Source organism: Pan troglodytes, chromosome 3 (assembly GCF_028858775.2).
Source record: "Pan troglodytes isolate AG18354 chromosome 3, NHGRI_mPanTro3-v2.0_pri, whole genome shotgun sequence".
Lineage (NCBI taxonomy): Eukaryota > Metazoa > Chordata > Mammalia > Primates > Hominidae > Pan > Pan troglodytes.
Genome location: NC_072401.2, coordinates 3,424,746 through 3,445,070, shown reverse-complemented (window position 1 = coordinate 3,445,070; position 20,325 = coordinate 3,424,746). Strand labels below are relative to the sequence as shown.

The window sequence follows — 20,325 nt, the reverse complement described above, 5'->3', positions numbered from 1 at the left end:
TGCACTGCTGAGAGTTCAAATAAGGCAAATGCCGAGCTGCAACCAACCAGCTATTTCTGTACCTCACCTCCAATTTCTGTACGTCACTTCCCTTTTTTTGTCTATAAATTTGTTCTGACCATGAAGCATCCCTGGAGTCTCTCTGAATCTGCTGGCATTCTGAGGACTGCCCAATTCACGAATCATTCATTGCTTAATTAAACTCCTTTAAATTTAATTCGGCTGAAGTTTTTCTTTTAACATGGTGTCAGAAGTGGGATCCAAAGTAAAGCTTCTAATGACCCCCGGGGCACTGAGTGAACAAGTAAGGTACCTGCTGGACACACTTGTGTCCATTGATCTCTCAGAGCAGCTGGGGATCGTGGATAAGTCCTCTCTTGGATTTTGGAGATCCACAGTTTGTGTTTCGAGCTCTCTGAGTTTCTTTGTGCAAATTTCTGATCCAAACTGGGTTTGGAAGTCGCCAAAGAAACTGGATGGGTCCAGGAATAGATTTGATATGGTAATTAACTGGCCTGGATCCAGTTAGAGGCCTCTTACATCTGACTGGGTCAGAAAGAAACTGGTAGAAAATGGTAATATTGCAGGGGGTGTATAATTTGGCTTTTGAAAATTCGTGGGGATGTTTGTGTTCTACCTCTTTGTTTCATTTTTCTTGCACACTTAGGTAGGAAAAAAATCATTGGCTAAATTAATCAAGGGAACGTGAGAGTAAAGCCAATATTCAGGTAAAAATGGGTTCCTTAATTTCCGGAAAACTGGGTTCCTTCTGGCTTACACGTTAGGCATGGAAAGTGGTGAAGTCTTACAGAAATGGTGAAATCTTACTAAAGATAACTACAGTGGAACATTCTGAATGAACAACAGTGCACTGACATGCATTTAAAAATGAAGGCTCCCAAAAATCAAATCTGCTAACGTTTTAGCTTAGTTACTATCGCAATCCAAAGGAGATAGGCCGCAGCACAAATTGGCTGACTTTGAATAAGTAATGGGGAACATTTTACCTAAGTAAAGCATGGGATTGGGTTAGAGGCCCTCCCCTCAGTAAAGTCCCTCTGAGTTAAAAATGGGTTAAAGATGACAGGGCCCAACCCAGGGCAAGTTTGAGACTTTTTTTTTTTTTAGACGGAGTCTTGCTGTGTTGCCCAGGCTGGAGTGCAGTGGCGCCATCCCAGCTCACTGCAAGCTCTGCCTCCTGGGTTCATGCCATTCTCCTGCCTCAGCCTCCTGAGTAGCTGGGACTACAGGTGCCCGCCACCACGCCCAGATGGTCTCGATCTCCTGACCTCGTGATCTACCTGCCTCAGCCTCCCAAAGTGCTGGGATTACAGGTGTGAGCCACCACACCTGGCCAAGCCCTTACAATTTTTGTGAAAGAGCAGAACAGTGCTTTAAGAAAACCCTGTTGGCCAGGCGTGGTGACTCACGCCTGTAATCCCAGCACTTTGGGAGGCGGAGGTGGGCAGATCACGAGGTCAGGAGTTCAAGACCAGCCTGGCCAATATGGTGAAACCCCGTCTCTACTAAAAATACAAACATTAGCCAGGTGTGGTGGCAAGTGCCTATAATCACAGCTACTCCAGAGGCTGAGGCAGGAGAATCGCTTAAACCCAGGGGGCAGAGGTTGCAGTGAGCCAAGAGTGCGCCACTGCACTCCAGCCTGGGCGACAGAGCGAGACTCCATCTCAAAAAAAAAAAAAAAAAAAGAAAAGAAAACCCTGTTGTGCTTTTACTTCAGTGTTCAATTTCTGGAAAAAATGAATAGTACTCCTTTAAATTTAGTCAATATGTTCACACACAGAATTTCTTTTGTAAGATTAATTTTTACAAACCTTCTACAATTTGCTCAAACTTTTAGCTTTATCTTATCTAACTTAAAAACTTTAACCCTCTAAACTAGGCAAAAATTTACATTCCCATGCCTTCTTATAATCTTTTACCAAAAACACATTTCGCTCTCCTCACACACCTTGCATGTAAAACTATTTTTTTAGTAGTTTCAATTACATGTTATAATGGTAACTCTTAGCATCTTTTACTTTTGGTGCATGAATTTCACAAATCCTTTAACAACTTACACAGGCCATCTATGGCATGCTTGGACTTTCTCACTTGTCCTAAACACTCCTCTTTTTAAACATCCCTCTTTTTAAACAACCAGTTATTTTACTTTAGGGCAAGAATTTACCATATGAGATCCTTTCTTATATAAAATTTATTTTCTTTGTAATCTTCTTTGCCTAGCTGGGGGCATGGCTAATTCCACATGTCCCCAGGCCTTATCTAGAATCTAATGCTCCAAAATAATTTGAACAATTTAGAAAAGTCAAAGCAGTTTATGACCTTAAAAAATTTAGCAAATCTGGCTGGGTGCAGTGGCTCACACCTGTAATCCAGCACTTTGGGAGGCGGAGGTGGGGGGATCATGAGGTCAGGAGTTCAAGACCAGACTGGCCAACATGGTTAAACCTCATCTCTACTAAAAATACAAAAATTAGCTGGGCATGGTGGCATATGCCTATAATCCAAGCTACTCGGGAGGCTGAGGCAGGAGAATTGCTTGAACCCCGAGAGGCAGAGGTTGTAGTGAGCCTAGATCACGCCATTGGACTCCAGCCTGGGCAACAAGAGTGAAACTCCATCTCAAAAAAAAAAAAAAAAAAAGAATTTAGCAAACCTAATATCTGACCTGCCTAATTTAGGCCAAATGTCTTTATTTTCACCAGTAACCTTTAAAACGTTTTATTTCCCAAAGATTACTCAAGTTACATGAACTAAAAGGCATTAGAGTTTTAATTTTTCTTTCAAAATATTTGATTTAAGCACTCATTTTTCTTAAAGCCAATTAATTAGAGCTCTTTTATTTATTTTTATTTTTATTTTTATTTTGAGACAGAGTCTCACTCTGTCGTCCAGACTTGGGTGCAGTGGCACAATCTTGGCTCAGGGCAACCTCCACCTCCTGAGTTCAAGTGATTCTCCTGCCTCAGCCTCCTGAGTAGCTGGGATTACCAGCATGCGCCACCACACCTGGCTAATTTTTGTATTTGTAGTGGAGACGGGGTTTCGCCTGGTTGGCCAGGCTGGTCTCAAACTCCTGACCTCAGGTGATCCACCCACCTCAGCCTCCCAAAGTGTTGGGATTACAGGCGTGAGCCAATGTGCCTGGCAATTAGAGCTCTTTTATATAAACATTAAACACACAACACATATATAACTACACAGACAGAAGAAGATCCAATAGTTGTAAGATTTTTCATTTACCACTTTCTAAGTTTCTAAATTGGATTACTGGCTTTAGGTTGGAGTCCTTGGAAGAACAGGACCAGGAAAGCATGCAGTTTCTAGGGCCTAATATAATAAGCAGGCACAGCTGGAAGGCAAAACAGATCTCCAAAAATTAAGGGTATCTCTTTTTTTTTTTTTTTTTTTTGAGACGGAATCTTGCTCTGTCACCAGGCTGGAGTGCAGTGGCACCATCTCAGTTCACTGCAACCTCCGCCTCCTGGGTTAAAGCGATTCTCCTGCCTCAGCCTCCCAAATAGCTGGGACTATAGGTGCATGCCACCATGTCTGGCTAATTTTTTTTTATTTTTATTTTAGTAGAGGTGGGGTTTCACCATGTTGCCCAGGCTGGTCTCGAACTCCTGAGCTCAGGCAATCCACCCACCTCGGCCTCTCAAAGTGCTAGGATTACAGGCGTGAGCCACCGTGCCCAGCCTGAGGTCTCGTTTTTATACCAGATCCTGGATCCTCCCCCAAAAAAAGAGGGAGTCAGCCCCATAACTGCCATTAGACATCCCTAAAGTATATTTCCTACCTAGTTATTACACACCAAGTCTCTATGTGAAGTAATTTCTGATACCCCCAAGTAAAAAACAGTAGATAATCCAATGCGAAACAGAACAGAGCCTTAGATTTTGAAAGGAATCTATCTACTTCCAATTTCTGGGGTTTCATGAGTAAAACAGAGGTTTTTCCCAAAACAGGGTCTCTGGCACCTCCTGTTTTCCCAAACAGTCCCAGACTGTTAGAGCCAGAATATCTACTTTTAATTAAGCTGACTTTTAACCGTAGCGCTCTTTAATAAAAGTTCTTTTAAATTGCTTATTACCCAACTTTCATCAGGCCAAACAGCCGATATTCCTGCCTTTAAACTTTATTGAAAGTAACCTCCCAGGTGCTCTGAGAAAGGCAAATTCAAGACAGTTTGTGGAGGGGGAGAAAATCAAAAAATGGCAAAGGTTACCCAAATATCAATTAGAAAGTACTCATTCCCTAAGCCAGGAATCAAACCCAGATCACCACTGAACTATAGCACTGGGCAGTCTCCGTTGCCCTTCCCATAAAGAGTCTAGAGTAGCTAATTTTCAGCTGGCAAAGCCTCGTAACTACTCAAGATAGATTGTAGAGCTAACTATGACATGAACCCAAAATTCCTGTTCCACTTGGAAGGTGGAGACCAAGTAACCGCCACATGGTTACAAGGTCAAACTCCCGAAGACTTAAAACAAGATGGAGACCTCATCTAGTTGTTTTGTTTGTTTCAGGAATCTGCAGCAGTTACTGACCAGCTTGTTGGGCCATCTTGAGCAGCGAGCAATCTTATGGGGTTTTAAGCCCATGTTCTATCCTAAGGTACCCCTTTTTATCACAGAACAGCACGGGAAGACACATAAAGCGTACGAGATTCACTACAGCCTGAGATTAGCCTCACAAATCCTTTTTTCCATTAATCAAAACTTTACAGAGGAGATAAGCAGTGATTTTTTTTTTTTTTAATTCATTCAACCAGTTTGAACACACAGAGAGAGAGAGGTCAGAAATCTGACTGGTAAGAAATTCTTACCCTTTTGCTGTGTGCCAGGCTTCTGGATTCCTTTTCCCTGAGTAGCCCTAGTGACCCAGCTCTCCACATCATATCCCTGAGGGCCAAGCCACATCATAAAGGAAAATGATCTTCTTTTGTTTCATTGAACCACAGGCAAAAGCCTCTCAACTTTTAAATTTGAGCAGCAAGTTGCCACCCAACTGGCTGCATGGGGGCACCAAATATCAAACTGGCAGAAGGCCAGGCGCGGTGGCTCACACCTATAATCCCAGCACTTTGGGGGGGCCAAGGCAGGTGGATTACCTGAGGTCGGGAGTTCGAGACCAGCCTGACCAATGTGGAGAAACCCCGTCTCTACTAAAAATACAAAATTAGCTGGGCGTGGTGGCACATGCCTGTAATCCCAGCTACTAGAGAGGCTGAGGCAGGAGAATTACTTGAACCTGGGAGGCAGAGGTTGCGGTAGCCGAGATCCTGTCACTGCACTCCAGCCTGGGCAACAAGAGTGAAACTCCATCTAAAACACACACACACACACACACACAAATTGTAAGGGATTATAAAAGGTTTATAAGAATCTCACCTCATGGTCAAACTGGTTAAGCATAACATCAAGTGTTTTAAACCTTTAATATATTTGATAGGCTTCCCAAAATCAAATTTCAGCTTCAAAATAGTCTTTCTGGCCTCTAACTTTGGGGTGCTACAGAGATCCCCTAAAGCATCCAAAGAGAGGTAAACGGGATAATCTGATATGTTACGTTACATGGGAAGCATTGTCAAAAAATAATGTTTACTCCTCTTCAGGTTACATTTTAGTGAATGATATTAATATATGTTCCAAAATTAAATGGGATTTCTAAAATTCTAATATGCCTGAGTCTATGCTATCAATATAATTATGGTTAAGTTACTGTAAATCATAGAAATAACCAAATTTCCTTGTCAACTGTGTTTTTAACTATGACTATTTAAAGTCATTTCCACAGTTAATTGCTTAATGCTGGTGCGGTTTCTGAAAACTTCAAAAGTATGGTGTCTTTTAGGAGATTCATAAAAGGATGAAAAGGACCCTAAAAATCAGTCTTGGAATACAGGTTTCTAATAACTTTAGAATCATGTCATTTGAACTGGGTAAGAATTCCTGGAACTTTAATGAAAAGACTGACTGGCTTATAGAACTGCTAACCCAAGTAGAACAAAAATTAATTGAATACCAAGAAAATAGTTTGCCAGATTTTCATCTTAAATCAGCTGACACTGAAATAGTTCAGATATACAATTTGAATGAAATCCATGGTCTAAGTCAAATTACCTGTGATAACCCATCAGTTATCCGTGCAATGCACCTAATTTGGAGAAGCAACTGGGATTCAAGAGGACTGAAGTCTAATGTTAATTAAGTATGGACTCACGGAGAACCAGGACAGCCACCTTGTCCTTCCTGAGTCCTTAAAGCTTTTGTTATTAAAAGTTCTGCATTTCGTGACTCATCATGGAAAAGATAAAGTAATCCAAATTAAATACATTGGTGTGTGGGAGGCAGAGGTTGGAGTGAGCCGAGATTGCACCGCTGCACTCCAGCCTGGGTGACAGAGATTCCATCTCAAAAAAAAAAAAAAAGTGTGTGTGTGTGTGTGTGTGTGTGTGTGTGTGTGTGTGATAACTTACAAATTGCTAAAATAGTTTATCACCCTGGGCTATTTAAATACTTTATAAAGGGATTTTATTCAATCGTCATTTTCAATGCATGTTTTCTGGGTTGTATAAAAGCTCTCCCATGTTAAGAGGGCTGATGTTTTAACAGTAGGTTATTATGCTACAGTATATTTTTCTATGGTTCACTGAGGTCAAACCCTTTGCATTCTAGAACCCGAAGATTGGATCTTCTGAGAACATCAGAGAAAGACTGTCCTTGCCATCCGCACTGCAACAAAACTTAGGGATCTCGAAACTTGGGTTCATAATCTCACAACTGAGAAGGGTCCATCCACACTCCTGGAACTGTACACCCATTGGAACCTTTAAGGTAAAGCCAAGGAAGTCTCTCCCCAGAAGATGGCATCCTTGATGTGAACAGCTTTTGCTAAGATCGTGGATCAAGACTTCTACTGTCATGAGACTCTCTTTTTTTTTTCTTTTTTGGAGATGGAGTCTTGCTCTGTCGCCCAGGCCAGAGTGTGGTGGTGCAGTCTCAGCTCACTGCAACCTCTGCCTCCTGGGTTCAAGCGATTGTCATGCCTCAGCCTTCCGAGTAGCTTTTACTACAGGTGCCCGCCACCACACCAAGCTAATTTTTGAATTTTTAGTAGAGATGGGTTTTTGCCAAGTTGGCCAGGCTGGTTTTGAACTTCTGACCTCAGGTGATCCGCCCACCTCGGCCTCCCAAAGTGCTGGGATTACAGGCATGCACCACCACGCCTGGCCATGAGACTCTTATCTTTGAATATCTGTTCCTTGCTTATGCCTCTATGAATAATAGAAATGAAAAGAGGATCTGTTGTGTGCACTTACGGGGTATACTTTCATTTGTGAAGGATTTTGCAGCCAGCCTTATACACAGATAACTTTATACTTTGATAGATAAAAGATGAAGGTCCAGTGTAGGTGAGAAACTTTAATGAGACATATGTTGCCTGTAATCAGTCAGAAACAGAACATCGGTTCACTCCTCTTAACCCACACCATGGGTTAAAGAGGGCATTGCCAGGAGGGCTCTACTCTTCCAGAAGGGCATCATTTTTCCATGGTTTAGAGTAAAAGAGGCCATAACCAGAAATGTATCCCTCATGATAGGCTGTATAGCAGATTCTACTGTAAAGGCTATAGTTACACAACAGACTTTCAATTCCCTTCTGAAAGGTATGCTAAATAATAGAATTGACTAAACAGAAAAGTACCTGTGCAGCTGCTGGCACCTGTGGCCTAGGGAGAAATACATCAGGTATTATAGAGATTCAGTTGTGGGAGATTAATGAAAAGGCCACTTAGTTAAGTGAGTAGCCTCTTTATCTAGCTCATTGTCTGATCTATTTGATTTGGGGTGGTTTGGCGTATAGGGACCCTGGGTAAGGAGCATACTGCAAACTCTTGGTATTATCCTCCCAGTGGCCATAATAATAGTCTCCCTGGTGCGCTGCATTCTCTCAAAGGTTTTAAATGTCTGCATGCAGCCATCTCTAGAACAACAAATGGTCTCTCTTCAACTGGAATGGCACAAGCTGAAAGAAATGTGTGACCATGAGGACACCGTAACCTATGAATGACGTGCTGAGACCAGAAACCCAAAACGATGGTAACTGAGAGTGGTACTAAGGCCCTAAGTTTTGGTCACACTCTCGCCTGTAGGGTCCAGCCCTACTGGGCCTGTGGGTTTTTCTCCTCACGTGCGGAGATGAGAGATCACAGAAATAAGGACACAAGACAAAGAGATAGAAGAAAAGACAGCTGGGCCCAGGAGACCACTACCACCTAGACACGGAGACTGGTAATGGCCCCGAATGCCTGGCCGCCCTGTTACTTATTGGATACAAGGCAAGGGGACAGGGTAGGGAATGTGAGGCATCCCCAATGATAGGTAAGGTCACGCGAGTCATGTGTCCACCGGACAGGGGGCCCTTCCCTGTTTGGTAGCCGAGGCGGAGAGAGAGAGGAGACAGCCTACGTCATTATTTCTTCTATGCATTTCAAAGACTTCAGCACTTTCACTAATTCTGCTACTGCTATCTAGAAGACGGAGCCAGGTGTACAGAGCGGAACATGAAAGTGAAACAGGAGTGTGACCACTGAAGCACAGCATCACAGGGAGATGGTCAGGCCTCCGGATGGCTGTGGGCGGGCCTGACTGATGTCAGGCCTTCCACAAGAGATGGTGGAGCAGAGTCTTCTCTAACCCCTCCGCCCCTCTCCCCCAGCCAAAGGGAGACTCCCTTCCCTGGTCTGCTAAGTCATGGGTGCCTTCCCAGGCACCGTCATTACCGCTAGACCAGGGAGCCCTCTAGTGGCCCTGTCTGGGCGTGACAGAGGGCTCACACTCGTCTTCTGGTCACTTCTCACCCTGTCCCTTCAGCTCCTATCCCTGTAAGGCCTGGTTTTTCCTAGGTTATAATGGTAGAACAAAGATTATTATAATATTGGAATAAAGAGTAATGCTACAAACTAATGATTGATAATATTCATATCTAATCATATCTATAATCTATTTCTAGTATAACTATTCTTTTTGTTTTGTTTTGTTTTTGTTTTTGTTTTTTGAGACGGAGTCTCGCTCTGTCACCCAGGCTGGAGGGCAGTGGCGCAATCTCGGCTCACTGCAAGCTCCGCCTCCCGGGTTCACGCCATTCTCCTGCCTCAGCCTCCCGAGTAGCTGGGACTACAGGTGCACGCCACCACGCCCAGCTAATTTTTTGTATTTTTAGTAGAGATGGGGTTTCACCATGTTAGCCAGGATGGTCTCGATCTCCTGACCTCATGATCTGCCCACCTCGGCCTCCCAAAGTGCTGGGATTACAGGCGTGAGCCACTGCGCCCGGCCTAGTATAACTATTCTTATTCTATATATATATTTTTTATTATACTGGAACAGCTTGTGCCCTCGGGGTCTTGCCTTGGCAACTGGGTGGCTTGCCGCCCACACTCACCTAAGTGAGAACCTGGACAAAAAGGGGAATTTATTAAAATAAAATTATGGGAGGTCATTGTTTTGGACTGAGCTCATGCACTATGTCCCAACAGACTAAGCCAAACAAAAATGGAGTCACTCATGCTAAATGTGACATAATCAAACTAAGACTTTAAGGAAACACATAGATCCTAACACATTCCCCTATAAACAGGATGTTCCAGCATAAGGAGGTACCCTCAGTCCTTGTTCCTACCTTTGCAAAACTCACTGTTCTACTGTTTCTCAGAAGGTTTCAGGACCAAATAAGTACATTTACGATGGTGATAGTGACATCAATGACCAAAGTTTTGGTCAATCTCTCAAAATTGAGAAAATGACCAAAAGGGTGGAATTGTTAAAGCAAACTAAATATGGCCTGAGAAGGACTCCATACTTCTCTATTTGAGTCCTTGTGGACAAACCGCAACCTAACTTAATTGGTAGACAAGCTTGAAACCCTGACACCCTCACTTGGGAGTCTGCACCTGTGGCAGTACCTGAGTCTTGGCCAATCCCAGCAGCCGTACTTCACTCGTACACTGCTGAGAGTTCAAACTGAGTCCAAATAAGGCAAATGCCGAGCTGCAACCAACCCAGCTGTTTCTGTACTCACCTCCAATTTCTATACGTCACTTCCCTTTTTTGTCTATAGATTTGTTCTGACCATGAGGCATCCCTGGAGTCCCTCTGAATCTGCTGTGATTCTGGGGGCTGCCCAATTCGTGAATCGTTCATTGCTCAATTAAACTCATTTAAATTTAATTTGGCTGAAGTTTTTCATTTAACAGAGGTATATAATGTGTATTCTTTAAAATGTTCAAACACTGTTTTGAGCGCATATTGTGCTTTTTTGATAAAAAAAAAATTTATGATGTGATGTTTACTGCTCCCTTGAGGTACATAATAAAATCCTAAAACCCCTGCCAACTGAACAGACCCCTTCTTGGTCTAGGAGACCTCAGAGAAACCTTAAAAACTGAGTTCCTGGCTGTGACAGGACAGGAGGTCAGACTCGCCTCAGTGTGCCCCTTCCTTAATAAACTTTAACTGGAATGCCTTCCTAAAGAATAAACAGAAACCAGCTCTGGAAAAAAAGAACAGACATCTCATTCTTCTATTGTCTTTAGCCAATCACCTGAGGCCACGGCCAGACAATGCTTCCCTTCCTGGTAAAAGACCACAGACCCTGGAGTGGCCGTGGCCGTCTCCAGAGGCGGTGCAGTGAGGGTTCTTGTGTCCTCTGCTTCACCTTTTGACGTCAGAGGGAGGAAAACCACATCCTCCGATCACGCTAACCCCAACATTTTTTGAACACGTGACCCATGAAGAGGCATGAAGCTAATTGCACACTGGGTGTTGCTCCCCTCACAGATACTCGTAACTCCTCCTACAGCGTATTCCAGATGTATATTCAGCCACCCTGAGGATCTAGGGGAAAAGCGCAGTGTCCTTTTCCTGTTCTCTCACTCAAGAATCAACACAGAATACTTCTCCCCACCAACAAGCAAGCAATCAGTTCTGCAGCGGACGCCAGCTGGGTGTCCTCTCATTCAAGTCTGACAGCATCTACCTGTAGACAGCGCCTGACCACACAGATCGAGGACTCAGTTCCCACAAGACTGAACCCCGTTTCCAATGCCAACTGCAAGCCCCTGGTTATTTGGCCTGTGATTCTGACTGACCTGCTAAACATTGGGGGTTCCCACAGCCCCCTCCTTGGGTTCAATTAATTTGCTAGATCAGCATACAGAACTCAGAGAAACACATTTCCTGGTTTATTACAAGGCATATTTTACAGGATACAGATGAACAGCCAGATGAGAAGATGCATAGGGAGCGTTCTGGAAGGGTCCCAAGCACAGGAGCTTCTGTCCCCGTAGAGTGGAGGTGCGCTGCCCTCTAGGAACCTCCAGGTTACCTGGAAGCTCTCTGAACCCTGTCCTCTTGGGTTTTTATGGAGGCTTCATCACATAGGCATGATTTAATCATTAGCCATTGGTGATCAGCTCAACCATCAGCCCCTCTCCCTTCCCAGAGGGCAAGAGTAGGGCTGAGTCCCAACCTTCTAACCCTACCTTCTTCTTTCTGGTGACCAGCCCCACCTCCTATCCTGAAGCTGTCTAGGAGCCACCAGCCACCTCATTAACATACAAAAAAGACATTCATCACTTTGAAGATTCCAAGGATTTGGGGAAATATATGCCAGGAGACTGAACGAAAACCAAATATAACTTCACAATATCATGGATGACTGAAATATGTAATAAAAGATTAAGCAGGCCAGGCACAGTGGCTCACACCTGTAATCCTTTGGGAGGCTGAGATGGGCAGATTACTTAAGGCCAGGAGTTCCAGACCAGCCTGGTCAACATGGTGAAACCCCATCTGTACTAAAAAAAAAAAAAATTAGCCGGTGTGGTGGTGGTGCCTGTAATCCCAGCTATCCGGGAGGCTGAGGCACGAGAATCACTTGAATGCAGGTTGCAGTGAGCCGAGATCACGCCACTGCACTCCAGCCTGGGCAACAGAGCAAGACTCTCAAAAAAACATTAAAAAATGAAGCAGCCAAATGACATGGAAAGAAATAAATTACTATATTAATTATATAAATATCAAACAAAATATTGATAGGGATTGCCTATGCACAGCAGCTAATATTAAAGATGAGATTTTGTGTTTTTTCTTTTTTTAAATATATTTTTGTATGGAATGGTTCACAAATTTGTGTGTCGTCCTTGTGCAGGGGCCATGCTAATCTTCTCTGTATCCTTCCAGTTTTAGTGTATATGCTGCCACAGCGAGCACTGTTCTTCTTAATTTCAAAGTTCTCTTCAATACATACATGCTTGCTTATAAACAGAAAGAGAAAAATGAGATGTTCAACATGTTAATTGAACAAGTTACCAAATGGTCCGTGTACAAATCCTGGCCTAGGTTTATTTCTCTCAGTCAAAGCTTTCACTTGGGCATGGGGAAATTTAACTCAGACTAGCTTAAGCAAAAAAAGAAACAAAGAAACAAAAAGGACTTTATTAGTTCCATAGCCACCAGCCCAGGGTATGAACGATGCCCTCGGGCCCTGGGCCCTGCAACCCTGGTCGGTTCCCAGGTCTAGTTTCCTCCTCAGCAGACAAGATGGAGGGAGTGCTACTGGACAGGGGTCCCGATCCAGACCCCAAAAGAGGGTACTTGGACCTCGCTCAAGAAACAATTCGAGGCTAATCCATAAAGGGAAAGCAAGTTTATTAGGAAAGTAAAGGAATAAAGAATGGCTACTCCGTAGGCAGAGCAGCCTAGAGGGCTGCTGCCTGCCCATTTTTATGGTTAGTTCTTGATTATATGCGAAAGAAGGGGTGGATTATTCATGAGATTTCCGGGAAAGGGGTGGGCGATTCCCAGAATTGAGAGTTCCTCCCCTTTTTAGAACATACAGGGTAGCTTTCAGACGTTGCCATGGCATCTGGAAACTGTCATGGCGCTGGTGGGAGTGTCTTTTGGCATGTTAATGCATTATAATTAGCATGTAATGAGCTGGGAGGATGACCAGAGGTCACTCTCATCGCCATCTTGGTTTTGGTGGGTTTCCCAGCTTCTTTATTTACTTCTTTATTTTATTATTTTTTTTGAGACGATGTCTTGCTCTGTTGCCCAGGTCTCGGCTCACTGCAGCCTCTGCCTCCTGGGTTCAAGAGATTCTCCTGCCTCAGCCTCCCGAGTAGCTGGGACCACAGGCATCCGTCACTGCACCTGGCTAATTTTTGTATTAGAGACGGGGTTCACTATTTTGGCCAGGGTGGTCTCTAACTCCTGGCCTCAAGTGATCCACCTGCCTCGGCCTCCCAAAGTGCTGGGATTACAGGCATGAGCCACTGCGCCTAGCCCCGGCTTCTTTAAAACAGTCTGTTTTATCAGCAAGCTCTTTGGGACCTGTATCTTGTGCCAATCTCCTATCTCATCCTGTAACTAAGAATGCCTAACCTCCTGGGAATGCGGCCCAGCAGGTCTCAGCCTCATTTTACCCAGCCCCCATTCAAGACGGAGTTGCTCTTCTTCAAATGCCTCTGACAGGCAGGTGTCCCTAAACTTCAACACCTGCGCGAGGCAGGCCTTTACAGAGGCCCTGTGGCTGGCAAGGAAGTCAGGTCCTCAGCCCAGCCAGGTCCCCAGCCCCCAGCAGAGTCGTCTACACTGTGATTCTGCTGTGGACTTTGTCTACACTGATGGAAGAACTGGAAAGACTCAGAGTGGAAATGGGGGTGGGGGTGGAATAATGGTGATTTTTCTTTCCTGCATGTTTTCCTGTATTTTCTGCAATGAGCAGGTATTATTTTCCCACGATTATTGGCATAGTTACTAAATGGTGACCACGTATTCAACACTGTGCTACATGATTTACAGACTCTGAGACCTGCTCTCAGCATCCCGGGGGCACCAACTCCTGCCATCTTCATTCTGCAGCTGAGGACAGTGAGGCACAGAGGAGAGGGGTCCAGGGTCCCGCCGCGGTCACCCGCTTCCAAAAAGCCTTACTCTTTAATGAGTTTTGCCTCAATCAGAAGAAAAGCAAAGCTATTTCCATTCCCCCAAAGAATAAAGACCCCAAGTCCCCAAGATAACGTCCCCTTCCCCTTCCCCTCGTACAAAGAAGGCTCCCAACCTCATGGTGACATCCCCGCTGGTGTTTTCCTCCCAGGACGGGCCTCAGTGCCCCTGCTGGAGCCGGCGGTGGGCACCTGCGGAAGCTGATTTTCCCCACACCCCGATGCAAGCGAAACGTCTGCCTGGAAGCCTGGTCGCTCCTGCTGCTCTTGTGAAAGCGGCCCAGGGAGCGCTGTGTCCCTCAGGCACCGTGGTTCCTCTCCTGCATGCAGCTGTCCGATGTGTCACTGTCTGGTTCAAAGTCACCGAGGCCTGTGCCCTGGCTTCTCACGCAGCAGGCAGCACAAAGATCCCGGCTGCAGGCTCCAGGCAGCCATGACAGCAGTGGAGAAAGGATGGGGCGAAGGTGAAGGCGCCCGGCTGGTGTCCCCGTCAGCTCCTCCCTGAACCAGCCCTCACCATGTCAAATGCTGCCCTGCTCTGCGGAAGCCCCAGCCAGCGCCGGGCCGGCCCATCCCCCTAAGCACAGTTCAGGAAAAAGGCCCAAGTTCCGCACCTTCACCAAGGATCTGGGCGCAGCTTCAAGGCCGTCAGCGAGGGCCCTCAGCAGAGTCAGCTCTGGGGCCTCAGCCCTCCCTGTCCCTCCTGTTCGCTCCCCGCCCAGCTCCAACGTCGCCCCCTGGGAAATCTTTATGCCCTCGCACACGCACGGGTGCCTCCGCGGGGCTTCAGTGCTGGTCCACACCCTTCTGCTACGCCCTGGCGTGGGGTTCGCCAAGCGCACAAAGCCACGTCTCCCCGCAGGTGAGCACTCCAGCTGAAGAGAGTCACCGCGCACTGCTGTGAGTTATCAGCTTGTGCAGTTTCAGCCCCCTTAACCTCCACGGGAAGCTCCCAGATTCCTAAGCGCCACTAAAGCCCAGGAGGGCGGGCTCCTCATCCCTCACACAGCACCAGCCTCTCGGGGGCCCTGACGTGGACTCCCACGGTGGAGGCCGTCACCGCATGCCAGGTGCACCTGCTGGAGCCCTGGCCGCCAGGCCCTGACTGCAGGGTCATGGGGAGCCGCCCCTTTCAAGGGCAGATAGATATGCTCAGAGAAAATAAAAACTGGCCACAAACACACAAACCTAAGGAGTCTCGGTGAGGGGCACAAGGCGACGGGACAGCCATCGGGAGATGCAGGAATGCCAACGGGCTCGGACTGTCTGACACCCAGGCCCTGGGGAAAGGGAGGCCCGGCCGCCCCCTTTCTTCCTGGACCACCACATCTCTGGCCGAGTGTTGAGACCAAGTCTAGGGGTGGCGCGAGGCACTGCAGTGCTGGGTCATCCATTCCCAAGCCCCCGCTGGCCTCTCCCTGGGTGCAGGGAAAGCTCGCACCCTAGCACGCAAGGCGCCCACACCTGGGCACCCCAGCACGGAAGGCGCCCACACCTGAGCACCCCAGCACGGAAGGCGCCCACACCTGGGCACCCCAGCACGGAAGGCGCCCACACCTGGGCGTGTCTGGGGCCTCAGGGGTACTCTTGGGGCTTTTTCTTCAATCCAGCTTTAGTGAAAAGACAACTCAGGTATTAGTGCAGAAAGGTCTGTGCACTCCCAAGGCATGCTTTATTTAGATGTATTTATTACAATTCCAGGTGGGACGAGACGCTAACACATGCTCCTTCCTGGCGCCAGGGTCTGCTCTGTGGTCTGCACCGGGGTACTCAGCATTGCTTGGGTTCCACTTCCTTCTCACTGGGGACCATGGTCAGGCAGCCCTACAACACACAGCGGCAGCCTCAGGCACAGGGCTGATGCGAAGATTTCACCTTCCTTAAGTGTAGACAACCATTTACAAACTTTTGGCGGGGGGGTGCTTTTTTTTTTTTTTTTTTTTTTTTTTGAGACATAGTCTCACTCTGTCGCCCAGGCTGGAGTGCAATGGCAGGATCTCAGATCACTACAACCTCCGCCTTCCAGGTTCAAGCAATTCTCCTTCCTCAGCCTCCCGAGTAGCTAGGACCACAGCCACATGCCACCACACCCTGCTAAGTTTTGTATTTTTAGTAGAGACGGGGTTTCACCATGTTGGCCAGGCTGCTCTCGAACTCCTGATCTCAAGTGACCCTCCCACCTCAGCCTCCCAAAGTGCTGAGATTATAGGTGTGAGCCAGCGTGCCCGGCCAGGGGGGTGCTAATTTTAAGACAGGCAAAAACCTGAAAAATTTTCTCCTTATTTACTTCATGATGTGGTAGATGCTTAGCTCACATACATAGGAAATGCAGCAGGTAAGTTCTGCATGTACCATGGCTGAGGCATGAATATCACAGGGTCTCTGGCTGCCTAAGAAGCAGTGTGGGGAGAATGGGCTTCACTCTGTGCAATCAGATTCTCTCAACGGCAGGTTTTCCCCAAAACGTGGGAACCTGGGTTCCATCTCCAAGTGTGGACACTGGGACTGGTGCCCAGGGAGGAGCATTTATTTCCATGCAGGGCTGGCTACACACCGAGGGTCAGGGAGAGCCATTTTGTTAGTTCACACCTAACCCTTAGTTCTCAGAGGAAAGACAGCCATGAGAAATGCCACTTTGAGATATTTGCCACCTAAAGCTTATTTTTCTTTTCCTTTTTTTTTTTTTGAGACGGAGTTTCACTCTTGTCACCCAGGCTGGAGCGCAATGGCGCAATCTCGGCTCCCTGTAACCTCCGCCTCCCAGGTTCAAGCGATTCTCCTGCCTCAGACTCCCAAGTAGCTGGGATTACAGGCACCTGCCACCATGACCGGCTAATTTTTATATTTTTAGTAGAGATGGGGTTTCACCATGTTGGCTAAGCTGGTCTTGAACTCCTGACCTCAGGTGATCCACCCTCCTCAGCCTCCCAAAGTGCTGGGATTACAGGCGTGAGCCACCACGCCTAGCCTATTTTTCATACTGAAAGAAAGATGGATTAGAATGTTAGTGGCCAATCAACCCCCTGGGAACACACAGGGTGCAAAGTAGGATGGCCCACGAATCCGAGGAGAGACACTTTGCACGGAAAAAAGGCTTGTCTACATTTAATGCTATTACAGAAAGTCTCTCCAAAGGATTCCATTTTTCTTTCTTTCTTTTTGAGATGGAGTCTTGCGCTGTTGCCCAGGCTGGAGTACAGTGGCACGATCTCGGCTCACTGCACCCTCCACCTCCTGGGTTCACGCGATTCTCCTGCCTCAGCCTCCCAAGTAGCTGAGACCACAGGCATGCGCCACCACACCCAGCTAAGTTTTGTATTTTTAGTAGAGATGGGGTTTTGCCATGTTGGCCAGGCTGGTCTCAAACTCCTGACCTCAGGTGATCCACCTGCCTCGGCCTCCCAAAGTGCTGGGATTACAGGCGTGAGCCATCGCACCCGGCCAGGATTCCATTTTCAAAAAGGAATCCACTTTCCCCGTGCAGCGGGCGAAGGAGGTGAGTCTAAGAGCCAGAGCAGGGAGAGATGCACGTGTGAGTGCCACCTGACGAAGGTTCCACAGGATGCCGATTTCTGAGCCCAGTGTAAACTATTTTGTCAGCGACACGGGAACCTGTTTGTAAATGCTGGAAGGTAGTCCTGTTTTGGATCAGAACAGTCTTCATCCCAGCAACAAACCTCACTGCGAGGGTGTTCTCATTGTTCTGGCTGGCCTCCACCTAACACCATGTGGCTCTCAGACTGTATAAAACTGCCTGTAGGAGCCACCGCAAACAGAAAAAGTACCAGGTTTTCACCTTGGCAGTCAGTATGTTTTTTTTTTTTCACATACACACACATATATTAGTTTTTAAGTCTTTTTACCCCTCTTCTGAAGAGTCTATAGAAGAAGCCTCTGTTTGGTCTGGAAACCGGGGTATGTATGTTCTTGTCTAGATCTAATGGCAAAGCTTCCTCACTTTCACTTTTGTTGATGTCTTTGAAACACCCAGATTCGATCATCTGCATGCACAGAAGAACAGGACAGAGAAGCCGCAGAGAAACTTCCAGGTCAGTGGGTGTCTCCCAGTGCCAGCAGCTCCTGCCCAGCCCCGTGCGGGGCACCTCAGAGCTCCTGCACCCACTGTGGGGCCCCTTTTCTGGGTTCCTCCTTCCCTGCTTCCTGACCTCTTCTTGGAATAAGTAATGTGGTCTCCTCTCCCCTTGTCTCTGAGTGTACTCCCAAAGCAGGGAACTACCATGGGAACCCTGGCTGCCAGCCAGCCCTGCTTAGGGAGTGGGGCTCGGGGTGGCAGGCAAGCTCCCATCAGACCCAAAATAGCTACCTCCTGTCCACTTCCTGTCATTGGGACCAGGGACAGCCGCTGTGCTTCTGGACAGCTGCTGATATGGTCCTTGGCTTGCCCATGGTCTAGTCCTGTGGTCAAAAGTCTTATACAATCTTTTTTTTTTTTTTTTTTTTTTTTTTTTTGGGTGAGACGAAGTCTCGTTCTGTCGCCCAAGGTGGAGTACAGTGGCGCAATCTCAGCTCACTGCAACTTCTGCCTCCCAGGTTCAAGCGATTCTCCTGCCTCAGCATCCCTACTAGCTGGGACTACAGGTGCCTGCCACCATGCCTGGCTAATTTTTGTATTTTTAGTAGAGACGGGGTTTCACTATGTTGGCCAGGCTGGTCTCCAACTCCTGACCTCATGATCCGCCTGCCTCAGCCTCCCAAAGTGCTGGGATTACAGGCGTGAGCCACTGCGCCCAGCCGTCTTATATAATTTTATCTCCCAAATACACACGGACACACAGACACACACACACACACACACAGACACACACACACCCTTTTCCCTGGGTCACTGTTGGGACTAACGTAAAGCGGCTGTGCTGGAAGGGCAGTACCTCATTCTGCCAGGGGATGGAGACACACCCGGTAGCAAACCGAGCATAGAAGTCTTCATCTGCGGTGTCCAGGTAGATCCCTTTCACCACCGAGAACTGCTCGATATCCAGGACGTCCTTACAGTAAACGGCATGAGGCTGTGTAGAAAGAACAGGGGCAGCCTCTGAGATGACTACAGCAATTCTCAGCTCCCTCAGTTCCCAAGAATGAAACGCCCAGCAAACTGACGCATAAACACCGCCACTCTCCCTGTCTCCGTTCCTTTGCCAGGCCCCTCTCTCACTTGAGGCATTTTCTAAATCAGAAAATGTGTCCTCTGAAGAGGTGGTTCGCCAGCTTTTAGTGTCACCAATTTTGTGGTACTGTCTGTGCCAGATCCCTTGCATGCCCTGGCTCTCTCCCTCTTTCTCACACACACATACACACACACACACACACACACAAACACCCCTCCTGAGGCCATGCCCTTCTCCTTTCCGTAGTGCAAAATGGATTGCAAACAGAGGCCAGGGATGCAGGGCAGGGTGGACTGCACGTATTGGAAGATGCAGCACAGAACCGGAGAAGTGTGAACAGGGACAGAGGCCACCAGCGGTGGGATCCCTTAGTGACAATTCTCGCCCCTGCCTCCAATTCTTGGTGCACTCCTGGCAAAGCACCCGGAGAAAACCTGAGGAACAGCAGCAGCTCCCACTTCCCATCCTCCTGCAGGTCCACTGAGTGGTCTCCAAGGCTGCAAGGGACCTCATCCCTCCGCTCAGCTCCCTGAATCAGCAGGTCCCTCCTCTGGGACAGGAACCCAGGCCTGCAGCTCCTATCCTGGCACTGCTGTCCTCAGAGGCAGAGGGTCAGGCAGGCAGGAGGGAGTGCCAAGGTCCGGGTCTCCACCTGCCGCCAGTACAGTTCCTTGCACTTTCAGGGCAAAGGAACAAAAAGCACGGAAGTCGGCAGCTGTGGGACCCTCATCTGCTCATGTCAGAGGCACCCGCAGTCCTGAGAAACTTTTCACCCAGGACTTGTGCACTACAGTGAGTGTTTCAGCAAAGCGGTGGCTCCAAAGGCCACGGTCAGCACGGCTGTTAGAGTAGCTGCTCTTCACTCATTCATCCCCTCAAGGTGGGGAGGCGGAAGTGGACCGGCAGGCCCCGCCCCTCGGGGACAGTCCAAAGGAAGGTGTCCCAACAGCACACTCACAAGGAGGCACAGTGACCACTTCAGGGTCCTCAGTACGGGGCCAGGCCACAGTCCCAGGACCTCATGAGAAGCAGAGTGGGGACACGCGTTCCAGAAAAAGGAAGCAGGGCCTCACGGCTGTGGGAAACACAAGAATGAGAGAGAAAGCCAGCCCTGAGACCAGAAAGGGGACACGGGTGGCCAGGCGTAGTGGCTCATGCCTG

General features: G+C 47.5%; 2 protein-coding genes and 1 non-coding gene across 21 annotated transcripts in view; all 3 read right to left on the bottom strand.

Moving 5' to 3' along the window:
• HTT (huntingtin) overlaps positions 1–14,174 on the bottom strand; it is a 202,494-nt gene extending 188,320 nt beyond the window's left edge. The window contains exon 1 of the mRNA XM_063808594.1: positions 14,155–14,174. Coding sequence (XP_063664664.1) covers positions 14,155–14,159 — 5 coding nt within the window. The 5' untranslated portion in view covers positions 14,160–14,174. The remainder of the gene's footprint in view (positions 1–14,154) is intronic.
• LOC112209029 (U6 spliceosomal RNA) lies at positions 12,196–12,302 on the bottom strand. Its single transcript, XR_002943717.1, has one exon. It is a non-coding gene; the product is annotated as a U6 spliceosomal RNA (small nuclear RNA).
• A 1,499-nt stretch (positions 14,175–15,673) lies between the features above and the next one.
• Positions 15,674–20,325, bottom strand: part of GRK4 (G protein-coupled receptor kinase 4) — a 74,998-nt gene continuing 70,346 nt past the window's right edge. For 15 of the 19 annotated variants that reach the window (XM_063808603.1, XM_063808605.1, XM_063808602.1 and 12 more), the window contains 3 exons: positions 18,928–19,065; positions 17,902–18,039; positions 15,674–15,862 (listed from right to left, as the gene is read on the bottom strand). In XM_063808603.1, coding sequence (XP_063664673.1) covers positions 15,809–15,862; positions 17,902–18,039; positions 18,928–19,065 — 330 coding nt within the window. In that variant the 3' untranslated portion in view covers positions 15,674–15,808. The remainder of the gene's footprint in view (positions 15,863–17,901; positions 18,040–18,927; positions 19,066–20,325) is intronic. The other 4 variants (XM_054682705.2, XM_016951193.4, XM_001152493.8 and 1 more) reach the window with 2 other exon arrangements.